Source organism: Apium graveolens, unplaced genomic scaffold (genome assembly GCF_009905375.1).
Source record: "Apium graveolens cultivar Ventura unplaced genomic scaffold, ASM990537v1 ctg342, whole genome shotgun sequence".
NCBI lineage: Eukaryota > Viridiplantae > Streptophyta > Magnoliopsida > Apiales > Apiaceae > Apium > Apium graveolens.
The window spans coordinates 23,946-49,027 of record NW_027418094.1 but is presented as its reverse complement, the minus strand read 5'-3'; the positions used below and the strand labels follow the sequence as shown (position 1 = coordinate 49,027).

Sequence of the window (25,082 nt, the reverse complement as noted above, 5' to 3'; positions counted from 1 at the left end):
TTACGTTTTATGCTCGAATCCCTAACATGGCCATCATTATCAATATTCTGATTTTCCAATTTAATTCTAGATGTTTCACTTAGGCAGAACTCTGATATGAACGACAGTCGATTACCTTCTCCCGTCGCTGTCAACCTGATTAATAATTTTGACGACGCATATGATGGAACACATATGGAAGAATAACTTTTTGATGAGGGTATTTTTATCATTACTTTGTTGCTAATTTATGCAGGTTTGTCGCACTTAATTAAAGATGGTTTAATTAATGCACTTTTTTTGGTAAAACTGCAGAAGCTGACCCGTGGATTTGCCTGGGATTGATCTTTGGGATGGTTATGTAAATACTGGTCCGCCAACCTCAACATGTGTTAAGTGTGGTGCCCGTATGTGGAACATGGAATGGAACAACAAATCCAACAAAAACAGCTCTCCTACCTTCTCTCTATGCTGCAAGAATGGACAGGTTCAGCTCTCACCAGAGAAACAACCTCCTGAGCCACTAAGATCATTACTATATGGAAACGACATGACAATCCACTTCAAGTTAAACCATCGTCTTTACAATCCATTATTTGTGATGTGTTTCGGTGGTTGTAAAATATATCACAAAATTAACAATGGAGGAGCACCCTATTGCTTTAAGGTCAAAGGTCAAAATATTCATCTTCTTGGTAGTATGCTTCCGGCAAATGGTGAATCTCCCAAATTTTGTCAAGTATACATCTATGATACTGAAAATGAACTTGAGAATAGGATGAATCTAATCGGTGGATGCAGAGATGAAATTGACGAGAGCATTGTTGAAGCTTTGATGGACATGTTAAATCAGCATAATGAATTGGTTAGGCAATTTCATACTGCACGTGAGCGCTTCAAAGACAATGAACAGGATGAGTTTAGATCGGTTCTCTTATATTCTCAATCAGCGAGTGGTCGTCCTAATATAATTGGACCTACAGATGAGGTTGGAGGTCTGATAGTAAGTACTAATGGAGATTCATTAGGTTTTCAGGATACAATTGTGGAGACGCGTACAAAATCGCTTCATAGGGTTTGGGAAACTGACATTTTTTTATGCAACTCCAGTATCCACTTTTGTTCCCCCATGCAGATGAAGGTTTTCATACAAAGATTCCATTGAATAAAACAAAAATGTCGAAATCAGCAGATATAAATCCCGTTGATAATGATTTTGAAAAGAAGCATCAAGAATATGTTTCCATGAAAGAATATTATTGCTATAAGTTGATGATTCGCCTTTCTGAAGGTATACTGTAACCTCTCATATGTTTAGTTTTTTCCAGGATATGTTTACTATCTTCATGAAATTGATCAGAATTTATTCAATGGCCAAATTATCTAAATCATTTTTTTATGTTAGGGTTCACTCTGCATTTATCAGGTCATTTGTGGCAATAATATGTTGTTGATGCCTTTTGTACAATTGAACAATATCGGTTGGATTGGGTTACTACTCACCAAACAACTATAAGGTCGGATCTGTATACTTCCATCTGAGATGCTTTGCGTAAAGGTGATCACGATCCCAATTATGTTGTGAAAGCTGTTGTATTACCTGCATCCTTCACAGGTTCGCAAAGGTATATATCACAACATTTTAAGGATGCACTTGCGTTATGTAGGGCTATTGGACACCCTTCTCTTTTCCTGACAATGACATGTAATACAAAGTGGCCTGAAATAACCGAGATAATGAAATCTTTACCAGGTGTTGATGTGTGTGATGCACCTGATATAGTGTCCAGAGTTTTTAAACTCAAGTTAGATCAGCTAATGCATTTGATAAAGAAGAAAAACTACTTTGGAAAATGTATAGGAGGTATTTTTTTATTAACCTTTCCTCTTAAGACAGTTTAGAAACTATTTACTCTGAGCATTTAATTCTAACGCATTATACAGTTATGCATGTAATAGAATTTCAGAAACGGGGTCTTCCACACATGCATATGTTGATTTGGCTACACCCGGATTCTAGACCCAAAATAGTTGCTCAAATAGATGCTCTGGCCTGTGCTGAAATACCTGACAAAGATACAGATCATGTTGGTTATGCCGTTGTCAGCAATTACATGATTTACGGGCCTTGTGGAGTTGATAACACCTATTCATCTTGCATGGTTAAAGGAAGATGTATGAGACACTTTCCTAAGAGGTATCATACAATGTTATAAACAGAGATTTCTTATATTTACATGGTTTAAATTAATCAATTTAAACCAACATCATATTACTATATTTAGGATCGTTTCCATGTAATTATATACAGAATTGGATTATTTTTTAACAGGAAATATCGGTACATTCATTGCAGGTTCAATGGTAGCACGTATATTGATGATTGTGGTTTTCCCATTTATCGCAGACGCAACACTGAAAGAAGTATAAAAAAGAAAGGTGTTTTTGGACAATAGGTTTGTTGTTCCATTTAATAGAGACTTATTGGTTCTTTTTCAATGCCATATAAATCTCGAGGTATGTAAAAGTGCTCGGTCCCTTAAGTATCTATTCAAGTATTATCTTAAAGGTCATGATATTGCTACTATGGTCCAAAAAAAAACAAATCAACGCATGATAGTAGTGTATCGAATAAGCAATCCAATTTAAATGAAGTAAAGCAATATCTTGATGGTCGTTATGTTTGTGCCTCTGAAGCAGCATGGAGAATATTTAGTTTTGATGTACATTCTCGGTGGCCATCTGTTGATAGATTACCTATTCATTTACCTGGCAACAAGTACGTCAGTTTTAGAATAGGGACAACACTATCCGAAGTTGTTCAGCAAGCTGATAGTAAAAGGACAAAACTTGAGGCTTGGTTTGAAGCTAATAAAAAATTTTCAGCCGCTCGAGATTTTACCTATGCTGAATTTCCTACGCATTTACGTGGCTACCCCGAGAGTGTAAATGGAGACCTCGCTAAAGAGGTGATGTAGTTGGCAGATTAACAGAAGTACATGCTACTGGCGGTGATTTGTTGTATCTCCGCATGTTACTTATGCGGAGAAAAGGTTGTACTTCATTTGACGAGCTAAGGATGGTTGAAGGTCATGTTTTTGAAAGTTTCAAGGAAGCATGTGCTGCTATGGGGCTTCTTCAGAATGACAGTCAATGGCATGAAGCAATGGTTGAGAATTCGCACTCATCTCTTGCGAAGCAGCTCCGTGAAATGTTTGTTAACATTTTGGCATATTGCTCAATCTCTGATCCGCTATTTTTATGGAATGCTCAGTGGAAATGTATGTTTGACGATATCATCCTCCTAAAACAAAAAGAATGTCATAATGGGAATTTATAACTCCCAGATTGTGACATTCAAAATTTTGCTCTTGCGGGTATGACTATCTTTAAATTTGGCTTTCATTCTCAATACTTATATCTCTTTCTACTCTTAAGTTATTTTTAGTTTGTGATGAACAGAGTATAAAACAATCTGTATTTTCCATAATTACAAATTTTGAATACATAATTTGACTAAAAACGTTAAACTATTTTATAATTATTCTTGCAGAAATTGAAAAAATTCTGAATGATATTGGAAAGAGCTTAAAAGATTTCCCGACAATGCCCTATCCTCCAGAAGTCTTTCTTTACAACAATGGAAATGGTTTAATTGCTGAAGAAACAGGTTACGATACAGAGCAAATGAAAAGGCAACATGATGAGAATTATATCAAGTTGAATAAAGAGCAGAAGGAAGTGTATGAGGCTGTTGTCGAAAGTGTAAATTCTAACAAAGGCGAATAGTTCTTTGTCTATGAAAGTGGCGGATGTGGGAAAACATTTTTCAGGAAGACAGTTCTATGTCGCCTTCATTCTGAGCATAAAATTGTTTTGCTAGTAGCCTCATCAGGAATTACAGTTGTTTTTCTAGATGGTGGTAGGACGGCTCACTCACACTTTCATATACCTATCATTGTAGACCAATGCTCTATACAGATCTTGCTGAATTATTACAGAACACAAGTTTAATCATTTGGGACGAAGCACCCATGCAACATCGGCATGGTATTGAGAGTGTTGATAAATGTTTAAGAGATATTATGGCTCCTATTGATCCCAGTAGATCATCAAGGCCATTTGGTGGAATAACAGTTGTATTTGGTGGAGATTATCGCCAAACACTACCGGTTATCCCAAAAGCTTTCCGAGGAGAGACCGTTGGATCAACACTGAATCGATAAAGCTGTGGGATTTCTGAAAAGTCTTCACCTTACTCTAGAACATGAGACTTCATTCGGGACTTTCTGATGAGCGCAATAAGATAATTGCTGAATTTGCTAAATGACAGCTTGCCATTGGAGATGGCAAGGTCCATAGCATTACTGAGAATCCTGGAGAAGATGGTTTGGTAGATTTTGAAATTCCAGAGCAGTTTATTGTTCGTGAAACAGATAATGCAATTCAGTCTTTGACATAACCTATCCAGATAATCTATCAAACATGTCTTCTTATGATTATCTTAGATCTATAGCAATCCTTACTCCTACAAACAGTCTGGTGGATGATATAAATGACTTTGTGATTGAGAAAATTCCAGGTAAAACTCATACCTATTTCATTCAGGATTCCATAGATGACAATGGAGGGGAAGATAATGATTTTAATACTACCTTTCTAATAGAATACCTGAATTCAATTAACATGACGTGCTTGTCAAAGCATGAGTTACAGATTAAGGTTGGTTGTACCGTGATGTTAATGTGAAATTTGAATCAGATTCTTGGTTTATGTAATGGTACACGAATGATAGTCACTACATGCAAAAAATATTTTGTAGAATGTGAGATTCTTTGCGGTTCCAATATTGGATCAAAACACCTTATACTAAGAATTGACATGGTTCCAACCGCACCAAATGGCCATTTGAATTCAAAAGAACTCAATTTATCTTGCAACTCTATTTTGCCATGACCATTAACAAAAGCCAAAGACAGTCTCTCGATACTGTTGGATTGTATTTACCGAGATCAGTGTTCTCGCATGGTCAACTGTATGTAGATGTTTCAAGAGTAACTTCTCCAAAAGGACTCCATATTCTGATATTAGATGATATTGGATGTTATTCAAACGTTACGTCTAATGTTGTATATGAGAAAGTATTCTATAATTTATCAAAGCTTGACGATATTTTGATCTTATTTAAATTCAACTTTGGCTTTTCCTCCTCTATACAGATTATTTGTATACAAATTTAACGTTTGATTTTACCTGATATAATCCATGTCCATATCTGTTACTAATAACAACTTTTATTTTTATGAAGTTACCTAAGCAGATGTAATTCCTTACATTTTGATGTTGTCATTTTGAACTTATCCATATATGGAATAATGTCAATCAGATATGTATTATACAGTTGTCTCCTGTTTCATCAAGAAGATTTGTATCCGTTTTTCCATTTTTAACGAAATTTCATTGTTCATCATGATCAACAGTATCATTTGTGTATTCATATAACATGATTATTCGAATTTGTTTTTGTAAATTTTAAGAGATATAATACCTATTTAATTTATAGTAGTTGGAAATCTTTATAATTGTAACAAAAATCAATCATTTCCCTTATTACACTTTAAAATCTTTGTTTTCATACACGTTCATATTACCTCCATTACTCATAATCAACATACATAAAACCATAATGTATTGAACACTTAATCCTTCGATATCCCACTATCACAAACCATGTCTGAGGGTGAGTATGACAATCATGTTTGAATTTATTACATCGATGTTAATGTTATGTGTATGAGTAGTACCAATTACATGTCACAATTGATAAGAAATACAAAGATGACTAACATATCATCTCTGGTGTGTTTGTTTTATAGGAGTTAATTTCAGTTGTCTATCATCTCTTGATCATACAACAAGTGACTGGCAGCTTAAAGTACGCGTGATTAGAGTTTGGTGTACCTTTGGCAACATAGAAAATAGTATAAAAGGATTAAATTTGATTCTTCTTGACATAAATGTAAGATCTAAATGTATGAAAATATATTTATTGAAAAGCCGATTATTTACACATTTTAGTCTAAGTCGTGACAATCTTACTATTTCAGAATGTACGATTGCATGCTTTTATCCCTTTGGAGTTACTAATTGTATTTTCACAAACCTTTGCCGAAGGGAATATATACGAAATAGTACACTTTCGATGCGTACGAGGTCTGAAAACAGCAAGTGAAAATTCATCACCGATTAAAATATACTTTTCACAGTCAACTATAGTAAAACATGTCATCAGTAATGATTGGAGTGTTCCATTACAGAAGTATCATTTTGTGAGCTTGCAAAACTTTACTAATAATGTTGGAAATAATTATTCTCATGATGGTCTTGATGACTCTCCTCTTGCCGCATCAGGTATGTCACCAATGTTATTCTCAAAATATCATTTGATTAAAGTAATTTGATATTTTCTTACACATGTTTTTTACAGACAACGAAATACATTTGTTATTAGTAAAAAACTTGGTATACTTTTTTGTATTTTAGATATAATCGGAGTTGTGTACCAAGAGGTCCACTCTACGACTGTATAGACAGTTTATGGCGAAATTAAATGCCTCAATTTATATGTTAGTGATGGCATGTCCAAAGTTGAAGTAAAAATTTTGGGAGATTTAGCCAAAGAGGCGAATAAATTATTTTACCATGATATTCAACAACCGATAGTTGTTATACTATCACTCTTTAGACAAGAAATAATTCTGGTATTTATTTTGATGCTTCTATTGGTATACACACTTATTTGTTGTCATTCAGGTTATAAGAAAACGATTATAATTAATACATACTTTATTTATACAGGACGTGCTTTCATCACAAACCTGCCATTTTCTGCAATTTATGTAAACCCTGACATTCCAGAGGTGGAAGCAGTGAGGAATCGGTATACATACTAATATACTTATTAATGCTAATTTCTCTTTTGTTTACTTAATTATTTAATTTCCCCTATTGTTGTATTGTGTTATATGTAGGTATTTGCAATGTTGAATAAATGATTTCAACCTTTTGTTAAAGAACAGCAGAAGGATGAGTGACTATAATATATGTAGGTATTTATTTACAATAATAAATAATTTATTATTGTAATCATGGAATCTATTGAAATTGTATTTGTTATTCTAAGTTTATTATGTCGAATTTTAATGTAATTTTTATTATCGTAAACAAGTAGCATGCTTACAGTTTCACATATATATAACAGTTTACGAAGACTAATAAAAAAACTATTTAAATATGGCGGTAGCCTCATAATACATGTCGTCTGTATATTTAGGCCTTATTGTCGCACTTAAACCCAACCAGTCATTATGTTCATGTTGATCAGTACCTTTGAGTCTACAAATCATTAGCATTAAATCAAATATAGCATATTAATTCACAAAACAGCATCAAAGTTTAAGGCATCAAGCCATGAATATTCCTTCAAACAAAAATTCCAGGTGGTTTAATAACATGATTGTAATATCTGTAGTTTTAAACTTCAACATTGAATACAGCATCGTCAACATTGTCTAAGAAATAAAAAATCAATCTGTCCGCAACCTTTAGTTTGTTATCGCTGCTGAATTTATTCCATCCTGCTGAAACTCTCGGCATCCCATTAGAAAGGACAATGCCAACTTTCCAACTTTTTGCATTTCTGACCAATGTTATCTCATCACTAGCTTTGAACACATGATGGAATAGATGGATTTCTTTAGGAATGTGCTACAAATGAAACAAATATAATATTGGATTAAACTTATGAGAAGTTTCTAAATTAATGCAGAAAGAGTGTTTATTAGCATGTCACAAATAATTAGTTTTGTAAGTAATTTGAGATTGTACCACTCCGTGTGAGCTATTATCCACATTTGATGGCTTCATAATTGATATGAATCGAACATGAGTACCTTCTTCAATTTCAGCTTCCATATCCACCAAGCCATTTCCTAATTCATCATGAAATTTATAATTTCATCATATAACCATCAAAACATATTATAAACATGTTTATAAAAAATATAACAAATAAGACATGGTTTTAGGCGGTTCTTGCCATTAATCATAAATCTCTCAATGTCGTCGCTATCAACAATTTCAAGTGTGAAATGTCCTGCTCCCGTATGATAGAAAGTGACCTTATCATAAGGTTGTATATAGTTTTTCCTTATTAAAGGCATTAGTCTACCAAGTCTCTCATCACTTCGGGTGTAAGTTCCTGTGTAAATCTCGCCATTTTTGAAACCAAAACTCGGGATATTAATGCCAGACCTTTGTGCAAGTGAAGAAGGCATTGCCTACAAAATAAACAAGCTGTCTATATCAATTTATAATTCACTCTAAGATGTAAATCCTTAACCAAATTGTGATTTACTTACAGGAGTACCAGTTATCAAGATACCTCATTTACATTGATAAGTAAAATGGAATATGATGTCTGATTGTTCACCTATCAATGATAATCATTTAATTGAAGTACTGAAACAGATATATGACATATGTAACAAAAAACATTACATGTAAATAGAATATCATGCTAATTTATGGAGATCTGTGCACCTGTATTTGAGTACATTGGAATTGAACTCGACATTGTCTGTTATCTGTTGTTCATGATAGTGAACAATCGATTAGGCTACTAATTACAAGTTCATATTGGATCTAATACTTCAATGAAGAATAATACAATGAAGAGTTCATGTCAGTCAAAACATAACTTCTACTACATGCATTCAATATAGTCTGTAAATCAATGTATATAGATCAGAAGAAACGAAATTGCAAACCTGTTATGTCTGATCTTGGTTTTTAATTGTTCTTCTTGATTCAGAATCTCACTTCTCCTCAGCAGTTCACTCTACTGTTTCTGCTCTCTAACAATTTGTGTTTCCCCCTTTTTAGCCAAGTATCCACTATATATTTCTTTGTAATTAATAATTGGGTTTTACTTATTTTGGTTTTAGGTGATTATATAATTCATGATTCATTATTAAATAATAAAATTATTTTATATTCAAGTCATGAATTAGTTTTGTATGATAATTGATAACAGATGTTATTTTAAAAATATATTTAAAACAAAACTATTTAACTATGTAATATATGCAATTCAAGAATAAAATTCGCAAGGATCTGCTTTTTTCAGCGATATTTTTTTTAAAATTGTTTACCTAAATATTTTTATATTTACATAAAAGGGAGAAACATATTGTTATACATGAATTTTTTCTACTCCATCGGTCTATTCCAATTGGTTACGGTTCCGCTTAACTGTCCAACATGTATTTTAATATGCATAAAAATTAATTTATATAAAAATTATACTTTTTACAATTTTCCTTTTTCGAGAAAAAGTTGAAAGTTTCAATTTTTATTCAAAAAAATCAGTATTGTAAAAAAAAGAACTCTAATTTATATACACCTTAAAAAGCGTGTCGGACGAGCTCTAAAAAATACAAACAATCGCAAAGGACGGAGCGAGTATCTGTTATGGAGCTTAAATATGACACCATCTAGCATACTATAGTTTTACTAGTTTAAAGTATCTGTTATTTTAGAAGGACCGAATTGTATTACTATATGTAAATAGACCTGTCAAAATTGTTCTGGATCCGAGAAACCAAGCCGAAATTCATGAAACCGAAATTCGATCCGAGATTTGAATCATATAATCTGATAATTATCTAAAAAACTAATTTAAACAGATCCGAAAAATACCTGAACCGAATATGACCCGAAATAAGCAAAATTTATACTTTAAACAATTTTATGTGTATGATAACATACTTATTTAATCATATTTTTTTTGTAAAAGTACATAATATAATATTAAAAATACTAAATTAAGTAAAATATATATTTTTAAAATCTCAAAAATTGAAAAAATAAATAAGTTAACATCTGAAAATATCCGAATCGAATTTAATCCCAACAGAATTTTGTTCGATCTTAATCCAATTTTTTCTAATTTTAATCCGAATTATACCCGTACCAAATCACATCTGATTCGATCCGAATGGTTTTCAAATATATCATAATCTGAATGTAGACCCGATCCAAAATTGATCTGATTTGAAACCGAACCGATTATCTGTAATGATACAATAGATATTTTAATTTTCATTTAACTTTCTAATTAAAAAATTAAAAAAAATATTGGAAAACCATATTTCAATTATTGAGTATCTCTAATATCAATATATTATCAATATAATATTGTATTACCTTATATAATTACAATATCTGTATTTATATAATTGTACTTGCCTTTATATTATTTTATTGAATACGTACTTTATAACCATTATTTTAATTTACTGATTGTAATATCTCATTATTTGTAATGATACGACATATAATTTAAATTTAGTTTATGGTCTTCAATACTTTTCCATATATTCAAGAGGAAAATAATTTAACTATGTATAACATGACTAATCCGGTGATGCCTGTTTATTGATATAATTAAAAATTGTTATTAAAGTTTAGAATTTTAAAATGTTTGTATATGAATGCTAACTTTTTTGGGAAATTTATTTAATATTTGTCCCTTTTGTTATTTTTTGTATAAAATATTAAAATTTTAATATATATATATATATATGTTTTCTAAATGTAAAGTTCCACTTTGTTAATGATAAAATTACATTATTTCGTTAATTATATGATCACATACCCTTGAATTTGTAGATTTTGTTATCATATATCAATGTATATGTCAATGTGATTTTTTTCACTAAGATACTTTATATTTCCAACAAGTACGTATGACCGTAATTTGCTAATAATGACACAAAATAAAGTACGTGAATAAATAAACTGAAAAAAAAAAGAATTTACTTTCAAATATTATTTGCAACTACACATTTATATTTAATCATAAATAAATAATTGATCTAACATTGACCACGTGACCTATTTTTACATGTCACTGTATTACAGAATTGTCAATGAAGATGAAGTACCACCGATCGAGTAAATGTAAAATATTTCAAGTGAAAGCTATGGTCGAGACCTGAAGATTGCATATGCATTTCCTTTTTAAACAAATTGTTCCATATTTGGCTTTTCTCAATTAAATTTAAAAGATCCGAGTATCTATCACTCTTGGAATATCTAGCTCTCTTTCTGCTTTATTCTATATTTTGGAATTGGATTTCTGACTCTACGCTTATATTAAAACTTCAATAAGTCATTTATTTTCCAGAAGTTCTGATCTGATTTAAATTCCATTAAATATGCAACATAAAATAATATAAATAATAAAAAGGATTGTTTTTGTAAGAGGACAATTGACAGATTGAAGGAAGAATAAACAATGCTTATTGTATACCCAAGGTTTCAAACACTGCATTCTTCATTATTTTAACAATGTACTCTAACAACTCTCCAATTAATGTATCTCAACTACAAATAGATCTAAATTAAAGCAATAGCATTGCTGCTTATCTTGCATCTAGGAATTAAATTGGAGGGGTTGTGTTATATTACCACAGGTTTCATACTTTACTATCCATATTTCATATTCTAAAAAGCATTAGTCTTCTACCACCATACTTCTCTACTCAACTATCTGAGCAGCAATGAATAAGTTTCCACCTATGGAAATGAGGTCTACTTTGGCGTATGCTAACATACCATTATAGCATGTATATATAACATTTGATTAATATGTCTTATAACTTAGCTTTATTTTTTTGCAGAATTAATAAATCAGATGTTGAATAGGTTGGCATATCACAGAAGAATAAATTTCCACCGATTGAGAAAATGACTGCTTTAGGGTATGCTATCATACCATTGTTTAGTGTATACATGCTATATTAGTAGTATGTTATATAAGTTTGTTTGTTGCTTTTGCAGAACTAAGAAACCAGTATGTGAAAGTGTTGAAACAAGCAGGAGTTTTAGTAGTTCGGGCTACAAGGGAACAAGGAACAAATGCTGAAAGAAGAGGATGGGGAAGACTCTATCAAAACTTGAATCCAAAATCAGACGCATTTCTCGCAATATTAAAAATTTGACAAAAACTGTTGAACTGCTCATCTGGAAAGTTGGAACAGATCATTCTTATTTGACCAATAATGTGAAGCGCATGAAGAAGGATGTGAAGGCCATGAAAAAGGATTTGATCATTTTGAAAAGTAATTAAGTAAACTGTATTTTCTTATCAGAATTTAGTATTAAGTAACATGTATTAGCTGGATTTGATGTAGCTGCAGTTTTATCTTACTATTATTATGTTTTAATTGTCATCAAAGATTATTGTTGGTTCTAAAAATGTTGAATTAGTAGTACATGACAGTCTGTTATGTTTCTCCTTTATGTTGTTTTATCAGAAGGCTCCAACCTTTTCTTATCAACATTTTGCCACAGTCTTTATAGTTGTTAAAGAACATATTTTTATTTCTCAACATAATGCTGCTTTATAATTCAAGTATTTTTGAATCAGGTTGGATTTAGAGATATTTCTATTTTATTTTTAACTCTGCAATGTTAAACTTTGGTATCCACAAAATGCACTTGTAATGAACAATCCCTTCAAAGCAGATTTAGAACTTTGATATTTCAGAAAAGAAATTCATTGTTCCCAAGTTACAAATTCATGTATTGACCTCAGCTTTTCTGAGGATTTCAACATCAAATTCCAAGTAACATTCTCGTATTAAGAAAAAATAAGAATCACCGGTTACAAGTTGCATTTCTCTACAGAATTCTGGCTACCCATCCATAAGCGTGATTCTTTTTCTCATTTTCTTCACCTTCACATGCCACGTTAATCCACGCATCCAGTGATTTAACATACTGCATATGATATACTTATCATAAACGCACACGACACAACAAATAATACATGTCATAATTGGAGAGTTATTAGAGTAAGATATGCATACGACTCCATAGAACTTTTTGATTGTGTGACACTGTTTGATATCAATCTCAAAATCCAATTCAATGGATGTTTTGTATCCTGAATGTAAAAATAAAAATAATTACCATTAGTCAGATTAAGTATCATAGGAGGCTGTGTATATCACATAATTTATATAATTTAAGTAGCCTCTACCCAGATATTCAATTTCGGTATTAAGCAGTGACTTTTCGGTTCCGTTCATACCAAATGCCGATACATAGAACATAAAATCGCCATCATATGTGAAAACCAATCGAGTTTCTTTGCCAAGGCTTATAAAGTGTATAACACCACAAAGTCCATGCAATTCGCCATCCTTCTCATAAAAACGTCCATCAAAGGCCTGACCATTGTTCAGTACTATAAATATCTTAAAAGGAATCCTATAAGCATATTTCTCCATGAAGCAATGCGGCAGACGCTACAAATTATAAACAATATTGTCATGATATTTTCATCAAAGTCGTGCATTAATAAAATATATAAAGAAACTTACGATATCTATCAACTTTCTTGAACAATCAACATCACACACAAATTTGCAACACCCTTGATTGAACACCATCCTATATTAGAAATGCTCAACCTTTTGGAATCCAGTGGAATTTATGTAGTAAAATGGTACCCAAAATAAACTATTAAAATGCAGTGGAACGTACCTTGATATTTCAACATGGAATCAACAAGTTCATTAGCCATCGAATTGAAAACTAAACATTTTTCGGGGTTTACTACGTAGAGATAGAAACAATCTTCTGAAAAACGTTCAAACAACATCCAATTTCCAATTTGTAAATCCACAGTTGTTAACAAGCTTTTAAATCCACACAACATGTTCCTTTCTTTGTCAAATCCCAACACAAAATTAGATCTATTTGTTAAGAATATTTTTACGCTTGAATATACTCCTTCTCCATTTTCGTTCAGCAGCACGTATGGAACAACCTACCAAATAGATTCAAAGATGCAAGCTTTAGAAACTACATAGCAACAAATGCAGAAAACATTACCAGTTCACTTGATTCGTAGTTTTCCTATGTTGGACATGCCAAGAACTTATTTGTAATCACTTTTGCAGAATCCATGTTGCTTTGTGATAACTATAAGTTAATCGAATGTATAATATTTACTCATCAAAATAACTTTGAGTCTTCAACTATATTACCTAAAATTAAGGCAAAGTGATTTATTTGTTACGATTTTAAATAATTTTTATCTTTATTAGTGACAATTATTAAATTTCATATCAAGGATAAAATGGAATCATTTTTGAAGAATAGAAGCGGTCATGATATATTATTTATGATAAATGATCTGAAGAGGATATTTGTTCACATTATTATGATACTATATCGAAATGCCTAAGTTTGTTAGCCTTGGTTTAGAGTTAGTTATTGGTTGATGTATTTTTTATTTTAAACATCATATCAATCAGGATAAATATTTCTTAATAGATAAGTCTTTCCCTGAGATTTTAATGTACTATTTTTTAGACTGCTTCAATCACTCTCCATAATCGAAGTCAACTTTGCAAAATGAATTTCAATCACATAACAGAATTCTTCTACCTTAAATATATACTATAATCAATCTGTCAAAATAACACTCATCTTCACAAGTCATTTTTTTACTCACCACGAGTCATGGAGAGTCTTTTGTTTGATCACATCGAAAATCTCCAAAAGAACAGAACTACATGGCGACTGAAAGTTAGAGTGACACGAATTTGGGAGACTATATCACCTGAAAACGGTTCCATTAGAGGCTACAATCTCATTCTTCTAGATGATGATGTATATAATTCTTAATAATCTTTCTTTGAAACTAAATTTCCATGTACCTATTGCACATTAACTATATATGCAGTATATTTTATATTATACGTATTAACTTTATTTCTCATTGTAAAAAATAGAATTCTCATGTACACGCCTACGTGTTTCCTGACAATTGGAAGGCGATTGGAAAAGATGTGGTTGAGGGTCATGTTTACAGATTTGAAAACTATACTGTAAGGGATACTGTTGGCAAGCTCAAGCCTGTGTCAACTAATTTATGTATAAGGCTACTGGGCTCCACTATTATTCAACGTGTTAAGGATGATGGTATGATTCCGCATTATAAGTTTGAATTCATGGACTTGGGTGACCTAGAGGAAGAAATAAAGCATTTGGGAGAGAACGAGAATCCTGAGTTTGCCGCCAGTATGATTATATTTTTATCTACTTTTTAGTGTTAAAAGATTTTTTTTAATGTCAAGCATTGTGTGAATTTTGTATATGTTATGTTAAACGCACATATAGAGAAACATTTATAATTCTTAATAGTCTGAATTATACAATTGTAGATCTAATCGGAGTAATTGATAAATATGAGAAAGTTAATCGAATATCTACCAAATATGGACCAAGAGATGTTGTTAGATTTATGCTTACGGATGGCAGGTAAATTATAATTGCCTGATAAGAATGAATTCTCTTTATATAAAGACTAATACACAAATATAACTTTATTGTTTGATGTTTTAAATGCAGAGTTTCTCACAAAGTGAGCATCTGGGGCGAATTGGTTATAGCCACGAATGAGGCTTTTATAAAGGCCGAGGAGAAACCAATCATAACAATTGTAACCAGTACCAAACTATCTACATTCAGGGGTATTTTTTAAAATCATTATGATCATATTTTGTAATATATTAAACATTTTTGTTGTTTAATTAATCTACTTTTAATCATCCAAATATAAAGCAATGCATATATTCCTAATAGATTTCAATTTTGTTGAATAAATTATTTTGTTAGAAACCGTACAAATTGGTTCATTGCCATCTTCAAAGGTCTACATAAACCTGAACATTGAGACGGTTATCGAGAAAGGTATTTTTTGTTTATATCAAAATTAGGATTTTAGGAAATTAATTATACACTTTTTATGTTGACATCATTTTGTCATTAAATAAGATTGTTCGAGGAAGGGTTCAAAAGTCCTGAAAATCCTGAAAAGATGTCAACAAAAAATGCAATTATACCTTCCATTGAAAGGTTAAGTCTAAAAGATTTGAATGACAGTTGTTCCACTTTAAGTGTTAAGGTTTGTTATTCATATTTATCATCAATGTACTACCGTTTTCCAATTTTCATACAATTGAAATGATAACATCTTTTCACTAACTCCATTTTTTACTAATATTTCAGAAGAAGGTTTGTTGCACGTTCAAAATTCTTAAGATTGAGGATGTAGATAATTGGTGGTATTATAGTTGTTACAAATTTAAAGCAGATGTTCAGAAAGAAGGGAAGAGGTTCAGATGTGAAAATTGTAAGAAAAACTGGACATTTGCTGAGAAGAGGTTTGTTTGGATCAGTAATGAATTGCAACACTTATACACTGTACATTTGTGACATTTTTTATTTGCTGAGAAGAGGTTTGTTTGTCCAAATATATAGGTTTCGCTTAATAGTCTTAGCTGAGGATTCAACATTGACTACTAATATTATCCTCATGGATCGTGTCTTGAAGAGGCTAGCTGGCAACACCGCAACACATTACTTGAATAAGAAAGATGTGGTATTGTATTTATAGTTTGATCACAAATATGTAAATTTTATTTTTATTTATTATAAATTATGAATGTCCAATGTACCTCCTATGCAGCGAGCGGAGGATATTCATATCCCTGATATTCTGAATGAAATTGTTCATAAAGAACTAACTGTTAGTATTGAGATTAACGAGGCCAATGTCATTGAGGACATCAATTTGTATGAGGCTGTGGATTTGTTAGATTCCTCTGTCGCAAGCTCATCCATTGCAGACTCCCGTTCCAAAATGTCCATCCTTTGACAGAGTTGTGAGTATTTCCCTGTAAACATGATATATGTAACAACTATAATTTTTACATACTAAGTTTTTTTCAATCCCAATTATATTTTAGGCCAGCGAATCATGTCATTTGTTTGATAGCCCAGATTCTGCAAAGTCTGTAACCAAGAAGCCAAAGACCGTAAGTCCTTATTATTTACAGAAGTTATTGTTATCCTTCAAAGAAGATTATGAACATCAATTTTTGTTTTCATTAAACTGTTTCTAACTATCATTACACTTTGTGCTGCAGCATGCCTAATGCTTAGACATTCCAGTGAACCCAAGCTGCTACAAAGTTGATGAGTTTGCTCAAGAATAAAACTTTTTGCTTTAATTTTCTTCAAGTCTTTTCCGTGTTATGTTCAAGACTAATTTGAATTTTCCAAGATTATTTCACTTACGTCTTAATGTTCCTCTCTTCATAAATTATACTAGTTGTTATGTCATATTGATGAATTTGATTATTGATGTTATGTTGAATGTTGAACATTTTTCTTACATAAATTATTTACATCATTCACATTGAAATTTTAATTGAACCATAGATATCATGAACATGTATTTGACATGAAAAATAAACCTAAATATATTTATTAATTTTGGGAGGAAATCATTATGATCCTCAGGACATATAATAACAGAGTTTCGAAGTATTTGAATACAGTTTGATTCAGATCAATATTAAGTCTCTTCAATAAATTTACTTTAATTAAACTACACACATATTTTACATTTACTTTCTAGATATAGAAAGACAAATAATTAATTTGATATTGATTTTGATTAATCATAATTCAAGGAATCAGTCAATCATTACACCGATAAAGATTATGATTATCATTAAGATTATGATTAAGATGTACTTGAATGAAGGTATTTCCATTACCACCAATCATTGTAAATAAATACCACATTATCTTACATTTTTTAAATTAAGAAATATTATCATAAGCATTAGTATCAGTTATTTATGTCTTCTATTATGGGATTTTGAAAGATTATAATTTATCATGCATGGGAGAAGTAGTAAATTTATATAATAATAACAAAGTTAGATTTATAACATAATTATGTTTAAAATCGATGTTATATCATCATTACACTTAATCAGTAATCGTGAGAATATTACAAATTTAGTTATGTTTGATAAGCTCAGAACACTCAATGAATTTCACAATGACTGGAAGATTAAGGTTAGGGTGACTAGAATGTGGCCATCAAATACTTCCAACGATGACTCATTGTATCGGTATAATTTAATTCTTCTGGATGCTGAGGTAATTTTCCTGTATAACAAATCTATTAATAATTGCTATGTTTTATATGCAATATGTTGTGACATGAAACTATTAATTTGACGAATATAGTTGTTTTCGGAATTTTCATGTTCAAGCCACCATTGATTCTAATGTCTGGGATATATTTCAAGAAGTTATAAATGAAGGAAAAGTGTATGAGATTTCTGATTTCTTAACTAAAAAGGATACAAGGAAGCATAGGTCTATTTCTTCCAGAATATACATCACGTTTAATAGTGAAACAATGATTAAACCTTTATTGGGAGATGACACTACAATAGCTCTTCATAAACTTGACTTTGTTGATATCAGTGACATGATAGTAAATGCAAAAGGATACCGAACTGGTGATATTGCTGATATTCTTACAGGTTTTATATGATTCTCAAATTTTATCATGTATTTTTACCCTTCACCTAGGTCTATTATTAAACAAACTTTTGTTTCTTACAATTATTCAGATGTTATTGGAGTTGTTGAAGATCTTGAACCTATTCAGGCTATTTCTTCTATGATTGGTGACCAAACGATTATTCGCTTTAGAATAACTGATGGAAGGTTTTGCCTTGAGAATCTGTTTGTCACATCTTTAGATATTAGAATATAAAAATTACATATCAAAATTCGAATATTCATACACTATTCCTTTACTTTAGATAAACATGAATGTTGTTAGAGTTACAGTATGGGGTAAGCATGTTAAATCAGTTGATTCGTTGTTTAATGATGTTTTGGAAAGTCCGGTTATAGTAATTTTGGCAAGTATGAGACCCCTTTGGTTGCACGGTGAGTAAGTTACATTCCTCACAATAATCTGAATTTTATATGTTAAAAATGTTTGATTCACATGAAAATCATCTATTTATATTGTTTTATAGGTGAAGCAGTTATTGGTACTGTTGAATCTTCAAGGATTTACATTAATCTTGAGAATGTTGATATAATCAATATGAGAAAGAGGTACACAATTGCTCTAAAAAGAGATACAAGATGTAGAGCTTCATAAACTCTTAAAATGACTAATTGTATCCAGCTTTTTGTTGCTGCAGGGTTGAAGATGGTGTTTTTGGTCCTAAATTTCAATAATAAAATTCTACATATGACACGTTTCGCCAACGCGATATTGAAGAAATAGCAGAGGCTTGAAGACCTGATAAATAATGTTATTCACTATTTATTGGAAACAATGAATGTTTTTTCTCAAAGTATATTTAGTTTATTTTTCCTGCAGTTTCTTAATTAGTTTCAATTCATGTTGTCCTATTACATGTCAAGATTCGCCTAAAACCATATCTTATTTGTTAAGAGATTGAAGAAAACAGTCCTATCATTGGAAAGAACATATGATATTTTTATACAATATCAAATGCATGTTTTCATATTACATGTCATACGCTATTCAATATCATATTTAATTTTGTTTGTAAGCTACTTTCTATATGTTCAGGTCGATAATCACTGTTTCTCATAAGAAGAATTGGTTATTTCAAGTGTAAAAAATGTAAACAGTTTAAAATTTAAAGTTTTGTACATATACATGTAACAAGCCATATGTATTGATATTGTGTAAGGAAAATATTAATTAAAAGACTATGACATAGAAAGCACTATTCGATATAACGTTAGACCATAACCATTTCCCCCATTATTATCCATATCCTAAACTATTAGGATATAATAAGTTACATATCATAATTTAGGCGGTGAAAAGAAATAAACATGCATTTCATAAATTTACATTGATGTGAATGTTTAAACAGAAATTCTAGATTGTTAATGTCATTCAACTTGGAAAATAATCTTATTATCTTCGTTAGGCAGCATTGTAAACACTATGGTATGATCCTCCGTCAAATGATTGTCCTCTGCAAACCTGTTCCAGCCTGCAGAGCATCTTACTTTTCTTTTTTCAATTGAGAGTCCAACAAGAGAATCTTCATTTTGCGTCCTTAAAACTATCTCTTCTCCAGCAGCCCATTCACGTACTTCAGGATGAATATATCTAGGAAAATACTGGATTTTGAATTAATGTTAGATAATTAATATTGCAAACTTAGTAGAATAATAGTGATTGATTCAAGAGAGCCGTACCACCCCATGACCTGAGTTATTGACATGAGATTTTCTCATAATTCTACTGAATTGAACAACGTTAGGCATTGGTTCGTTTATCTGAACAATAATATGTTGTTCTGTAACATTCACGTTTGCCGCACTTACAACATTGTGGATGTTATCAGCGTCAGTAATCTCTGCATATAAAACAGAGTATACATTTGAGTTTTCATACAGGAAATCCCTATTGTATATATAATACATTACATCATCTAAATTCATTTTATGATATAAAATTAGCATATGGCCTCTAATAATTGTAACCTCCTCAACTTCCTTCTCAATCCTTGCATTGTCAAAAACATTGATCGTAAATTCATCACTTCCCAAATATGTGAAAAGTAAAATGTCTTTTTCGTTAAATTTTGCATAATGTGCAAGCTCTCGCAAACCAAACAACATTCTCTTCACACTTGAGTAGTATCCTCTAAAACGCTTTCCATTCTTAAATGAAAACGAAACTACTAGCGGTATGCTAAATTCAAAACGCATATGGAAATTGAAAGGAATTTTCTGGATAAATTATTGATATAGCAAATAATTTGAATCATATAAAAACTATATACATAAATTGTGAATGAATAAATGCATATATTTAGAACCTTAGTGCACCATGTGACGAAACTTACAAATTCTCCATCAGAAATTGCGTAAGGTGTAACTAATGAAAGAAATTTTCGGCCGCTTGCATCTTTTTTTTTCTACAAAAAACATTTATAGCACGAGTACATATTATGATAGATATACGAGTGTATAAAAAATATCAAAATTCCTTTTATAACTATGATCTAATTATCAGATATACCTTTATTGCAAAAATTGCCCACCAACTGTTTTTTTGGGACAACGTAATCAACTTCTGAACCTTCGTCACATAATATATTAACCCAAAAATTTCCAGAACCTTGATATAAAACAACAATAATGCTCCCTCCAGTTCTCACAAGTTCTTGGAACAGAGGTGAAAAATCAGTAATACTGTTTGTCTTATTATCAAACTTGCCCTTTTTTACGACCGTTTTGTAGACTTATTTGTGCATTACACAGAATGTCTCCTTCTATCTCTGAACTTATTGATTCTGGTACAATCTGTAAGAAAAAATCAATATATATATGAATTTGCTAAAATGACATTATTTACTATAACTAATCAATGAAATAAAACATTGTCTTACCAATTTATTTTTGTCACGCATGTGTGGATCAATGAAAAGAATAAACCATATCGTCTTTGGCATTTCTACTTCTATCTATTGACAAATAGATGTTAAAAAGATAATTAGCACATAATTTTACAGTAAGGCATACATCTATTAAGAATTAAAATTAGGTACAATAATTGTGTTATGAGTTATTAATTTTAATTACCTCTTGAAGTTGCTCCATATCAGTTTCTTCAATTATCCTTTCTGAACCAAAAACAAAATGGCCTCAACGCAAGTTATTGTATAACTCTGCATTGCGATCAGACAAAAGCATATTGCATTATACTCGATAATATATTTGTGTTTTTGTTCTTACCTGAAGCAGGACTGTTGTATTGTTTCAAAACCATCATAGAATTATCCTGCTCCTATGCGGAAATAAAGATCACCCATTAGTGTCAATGAAATCTTTTTTCCAATTTAGTTTAAAGTTTTAATTCCTTAATATTAACAAAGTCTTAATGTCGAGAATATAACTTGCTTAGATTTGTGTTACGGTGACTAACTTCAAGTTCTAAACCCATAACCCCAATTTGAAAATACCAATTCCAAAATATGAACTCATAACCTAAATTGGACGGCTAATTATATTAATACAAGTAATTCATAGCAATGATTTCATAAACATTGTCTGACATTGAATATACGGAAGATTATATGACAAACGTTCATGTTAAATGCGAGTACAAATTAAATATGAACATGAAAGAATGAGTAGTTACAAAGTAAACTAAACTTAACATAATCATGTTTCAACTACAAAAAACTCTTAAAGACTCAATCTAAATAAGAACATAACTGAATAACTTCCTTCTCGGTAAAAAAGAGGCATAACTCCATCGATGAACTTTGTTGCTATTGTGTTGTATAATCAATCAATTTTGTAAGCGTATGGGATGTTTGACTGTTTCTTAATGGTTTCTTCTCTGTTTCAACAAGATATTATGTATCGCCTAATTGTAAAGAAATTGTATTATATTCTAAAGTTACTTTTATGTTTTAAGATATATCAGATGTATCCCAACTGTAAACCACCTAAATAACAAGAGTTATACATTTTTCAGCTTTAATATAAATTCAATATCAAAACATTATATTCATAATTTTTTAAAAGCAAAATATATTTCAAAATATTTTACCTAAAAATATAGTGTTTAGTTTTAAATGTATGTTACTGTTCTATATGGAATTCCACCCGGATTACTTATAAATTACATATATGAATTTATATTTAGATTTAAAGTTATAATTTTGGAAGAATAAATAAATTGTTAATTTATAAAGTAAGGAAGGTACATAATATAAGTTTTTAATGCATTAATTTCCTTTAAATATTGTTTGGCCTTAACTATCACCATGGATAAACTATTACCATTTTCGATCAAATGTATTTTAAATGTAATATAAAATATCAAAAAAAAAATTAAATATAGAAGATTAGTTAGCATTATTATAGTTTGTTTGTATTATTGCTTATAAATTAAAGGAATAATTTGTTACTATTATTAATTAATTAAAATAAAATATTTTCGTTGTTTGACAGATTTTATATTTGTTCCTAACGTATTTTTTGCTAACATATATTATATTAAACCAATATTACTTAATTTTATATTGACCGAAGTTAGATATAATAAACCCATTTTGTTAAAGTTATAGAGATTTAACTTTTTGTACAGTTAAACAAACATGTATTGTTAAACACATCATAACATGTGGGTACATTAGAGCTAGAGCATTTTATATATTGCATATCCCAAGAAAAATAGTATCTTGCAAAAGACTAATGTATTAAAGTGTAATTATTATGGCACGTATTACACACTAAGATATGATGAGCATTCTTACATCATCAACTAGAAAATCTAAATGTGAGATCTTTTACTTAAAAACATAAATATAGAAGATGAAGAGTCTATTTGGCCTCACTTTTACACATGCATAGATTCAATTTGATGATAATTGCATTAACTATAATTATAACTATTAACACAACCTTTTCATTATCTCATTTACATACCCCTTCACATTGTTCTTACTCCATCATATTATCAATTTCATACAACTCTCATTTCTGAGAAGAGTAGTAAACAGAACAATGGAAAATCTTCAATCGGACATTATCAGTTTGATATTTTCTTACATTATCATCCAGGCAGATGATTTCAGCAGTTTTGCAAGACTGATAATGGCTTGGCTAAATAGGGAAACCTCTCTGAGAATCAAATAAGTGTTGGACAAGATGGACTGGGAGGCACTGTATCAGTTTCATCAGAATCCATTCGAGGTTACACGTGATCGTTTTCATGGTTTCATAGCTTTTGCAGTTCGTAACAATGTTGATCAAGCGATGTTCTATAACTCAGATCAGAATCTATTTCTGAGGCAAAATGTTGATCACCATCTCGCAGTCTTGGCTCATATATCAGGTAATCATTTTCCACCTTTATTTGGCTACGTTTTCTTTAAAGCTATATTTAGAGGCCTTGAAACAAGTCAGACATGCCATGTTTGAATTGCTCAATAGAACTGACATGAGGTCGAAGCTGATTAAATTTTTAGGTTGTTTGAAGAGATGTATGCTTACATTACAGACAGAGACTATCTTTTTTCTGTATATAAGTTTTGCCCAAATGCACAAAATTTAGACCCAATGTACCAGCTAGATGGTCATCCTTATGGAGAAGAATTATGTCTATCTCTCTGCGATAGGACTGTTGAGCCTGACTTTCATGTTGATGGTGAATTATACAGCAAAAGTTTGAACATGTCTCATCTGTGGAGCACTAAGTGTTAGCATTGTGCTACTCAACTCATCCTGTATAGGATTCTCCTAAGTAGTTTCAGTGATTAAGCTTCTTAAATGTTCTCATACATTGCATGTGTTTTAAAGTACAATGCAAGGACATGTTATGGTTTGAACTACTGTTGTGAATTTTCAAGGCCTATTGTAGGAGTATTGAACAACTGACAGCTTATTGTATTTCAATTTACATGTTCTATTAGTTTTATTATTAATCATATCTGATAAGAGAAGTAGTTAACAAACAAGTATACTAATGTTAAAGGCACCTTATTCTTTCTTAGTAGCACCATATGATGAGAATTCATGAGGTAAACAATTTAATACCATCCCACTTTTCCTTCAATCTGCAAATGTAGAATATTTCCAAGACTAACTACATATTTTAGTACAATGTATAGTTTGTAAAATTGTAATCATGTAACATGCTTCAATTCTTTTCATATATCTTTGCACGATTGGCTTTATAGCAACCATTCATTTAGTATACAGTTATTAATCTCAGGCCTCATGTTCCACATAAATTTTATTCCAAACTGCTCAAAGTAATCATCAAGAACTTCCACCATGTCATACAATCATACTCATGTTTTACCTCCTCTAGAGTTGTGTTGTCCAATGTTGTTGACAAGTTCCAATATACTGCACATAGGTCTCCCTAATTCAATAAATCCTAACATATCCCCCGTTGCCAGCCTTCTCCAGTCTCACATGATTTGAAAAAATATTAACTTGATCAAGAATGCATGTGTTCATTACTCTGAAATGTCCACAAGATGTAGTAAACCCTGATTCCAGCCAATTCTTCAGTCCAAATTTATTATCAGTTTTGGAGCTTAGGTTGCTGAAATGGACCTTTAATG

The 25,082-nt window shown here is 30.9% G+C and overlaps 3 protein-coding genes across 3 annotated transcripts; all 3 read left to right on the top strand.

Annotated features, from left to right (window-relative positions):
* The first annotated feature begins 397 nt into the window (after nt 1–397).
* Nucleotides 398–2,957, top strand: LOC141701157 (uncharacterized). The gene is made up of 6 exons (XM_074504812.1): nt 398–974; nt 1,115–1,270; nt 1,595–1,843; nt 1,939–2,176; nt 2,336–2,403; nt 2,680–2,957. Exons 1-6 carry the CDS (start codon nt 398–400, stop codon nt 2,955–2,957), a joined length of 1,566 nt encoding a protein of 521 aa, XP_074360913.1.
* A 1,507-nt stretch (nt 2,958–4,464) lies between these two features.
* LOC141701156 (uncharacterized) lies at nt 4,465–7,026 on the top strand. Its single transcript, XM_074504811.1, has 4 exons — nt 4,465–4,701; nt 6,087–6,390; nt 6,838–6,919; nt 7,011–7,026. The coding sequence occupies exons 1-4, from the start codon at nt 4,465–4,467 to the stop codon at nt 7,024–7,026; spliced, it is 639 nt and encodes a 212-aa protein (XP_074360912.1).
* Nucleotides 7,027–14,577: 7,551 nt separating this feature from the next.
* LOC141701155 (uncharacterized) lies at nt 14,578–16,777 on the top strand. Its single transcript, XM_074504810.1, has 7 exons — nt 14,578–14,727; nt 14,850–15,138; nt 15,282–15,378; nt 15,469–15,559; nt 16,129–16,283; nt 16,381–16,501; nt 16,589–16,777. The coding sequence occupies exons 1-7, from the start codon at nt 14,578–14,580 to the stop codon at nt 16,775–16,777; spliced, it is 1,092 nt and encodes a 363-aa protein (XP_074360911.1).
* The last annotated feature ends 8,305 nt before the right edge of the window (nt 16,778–25,082 follow it).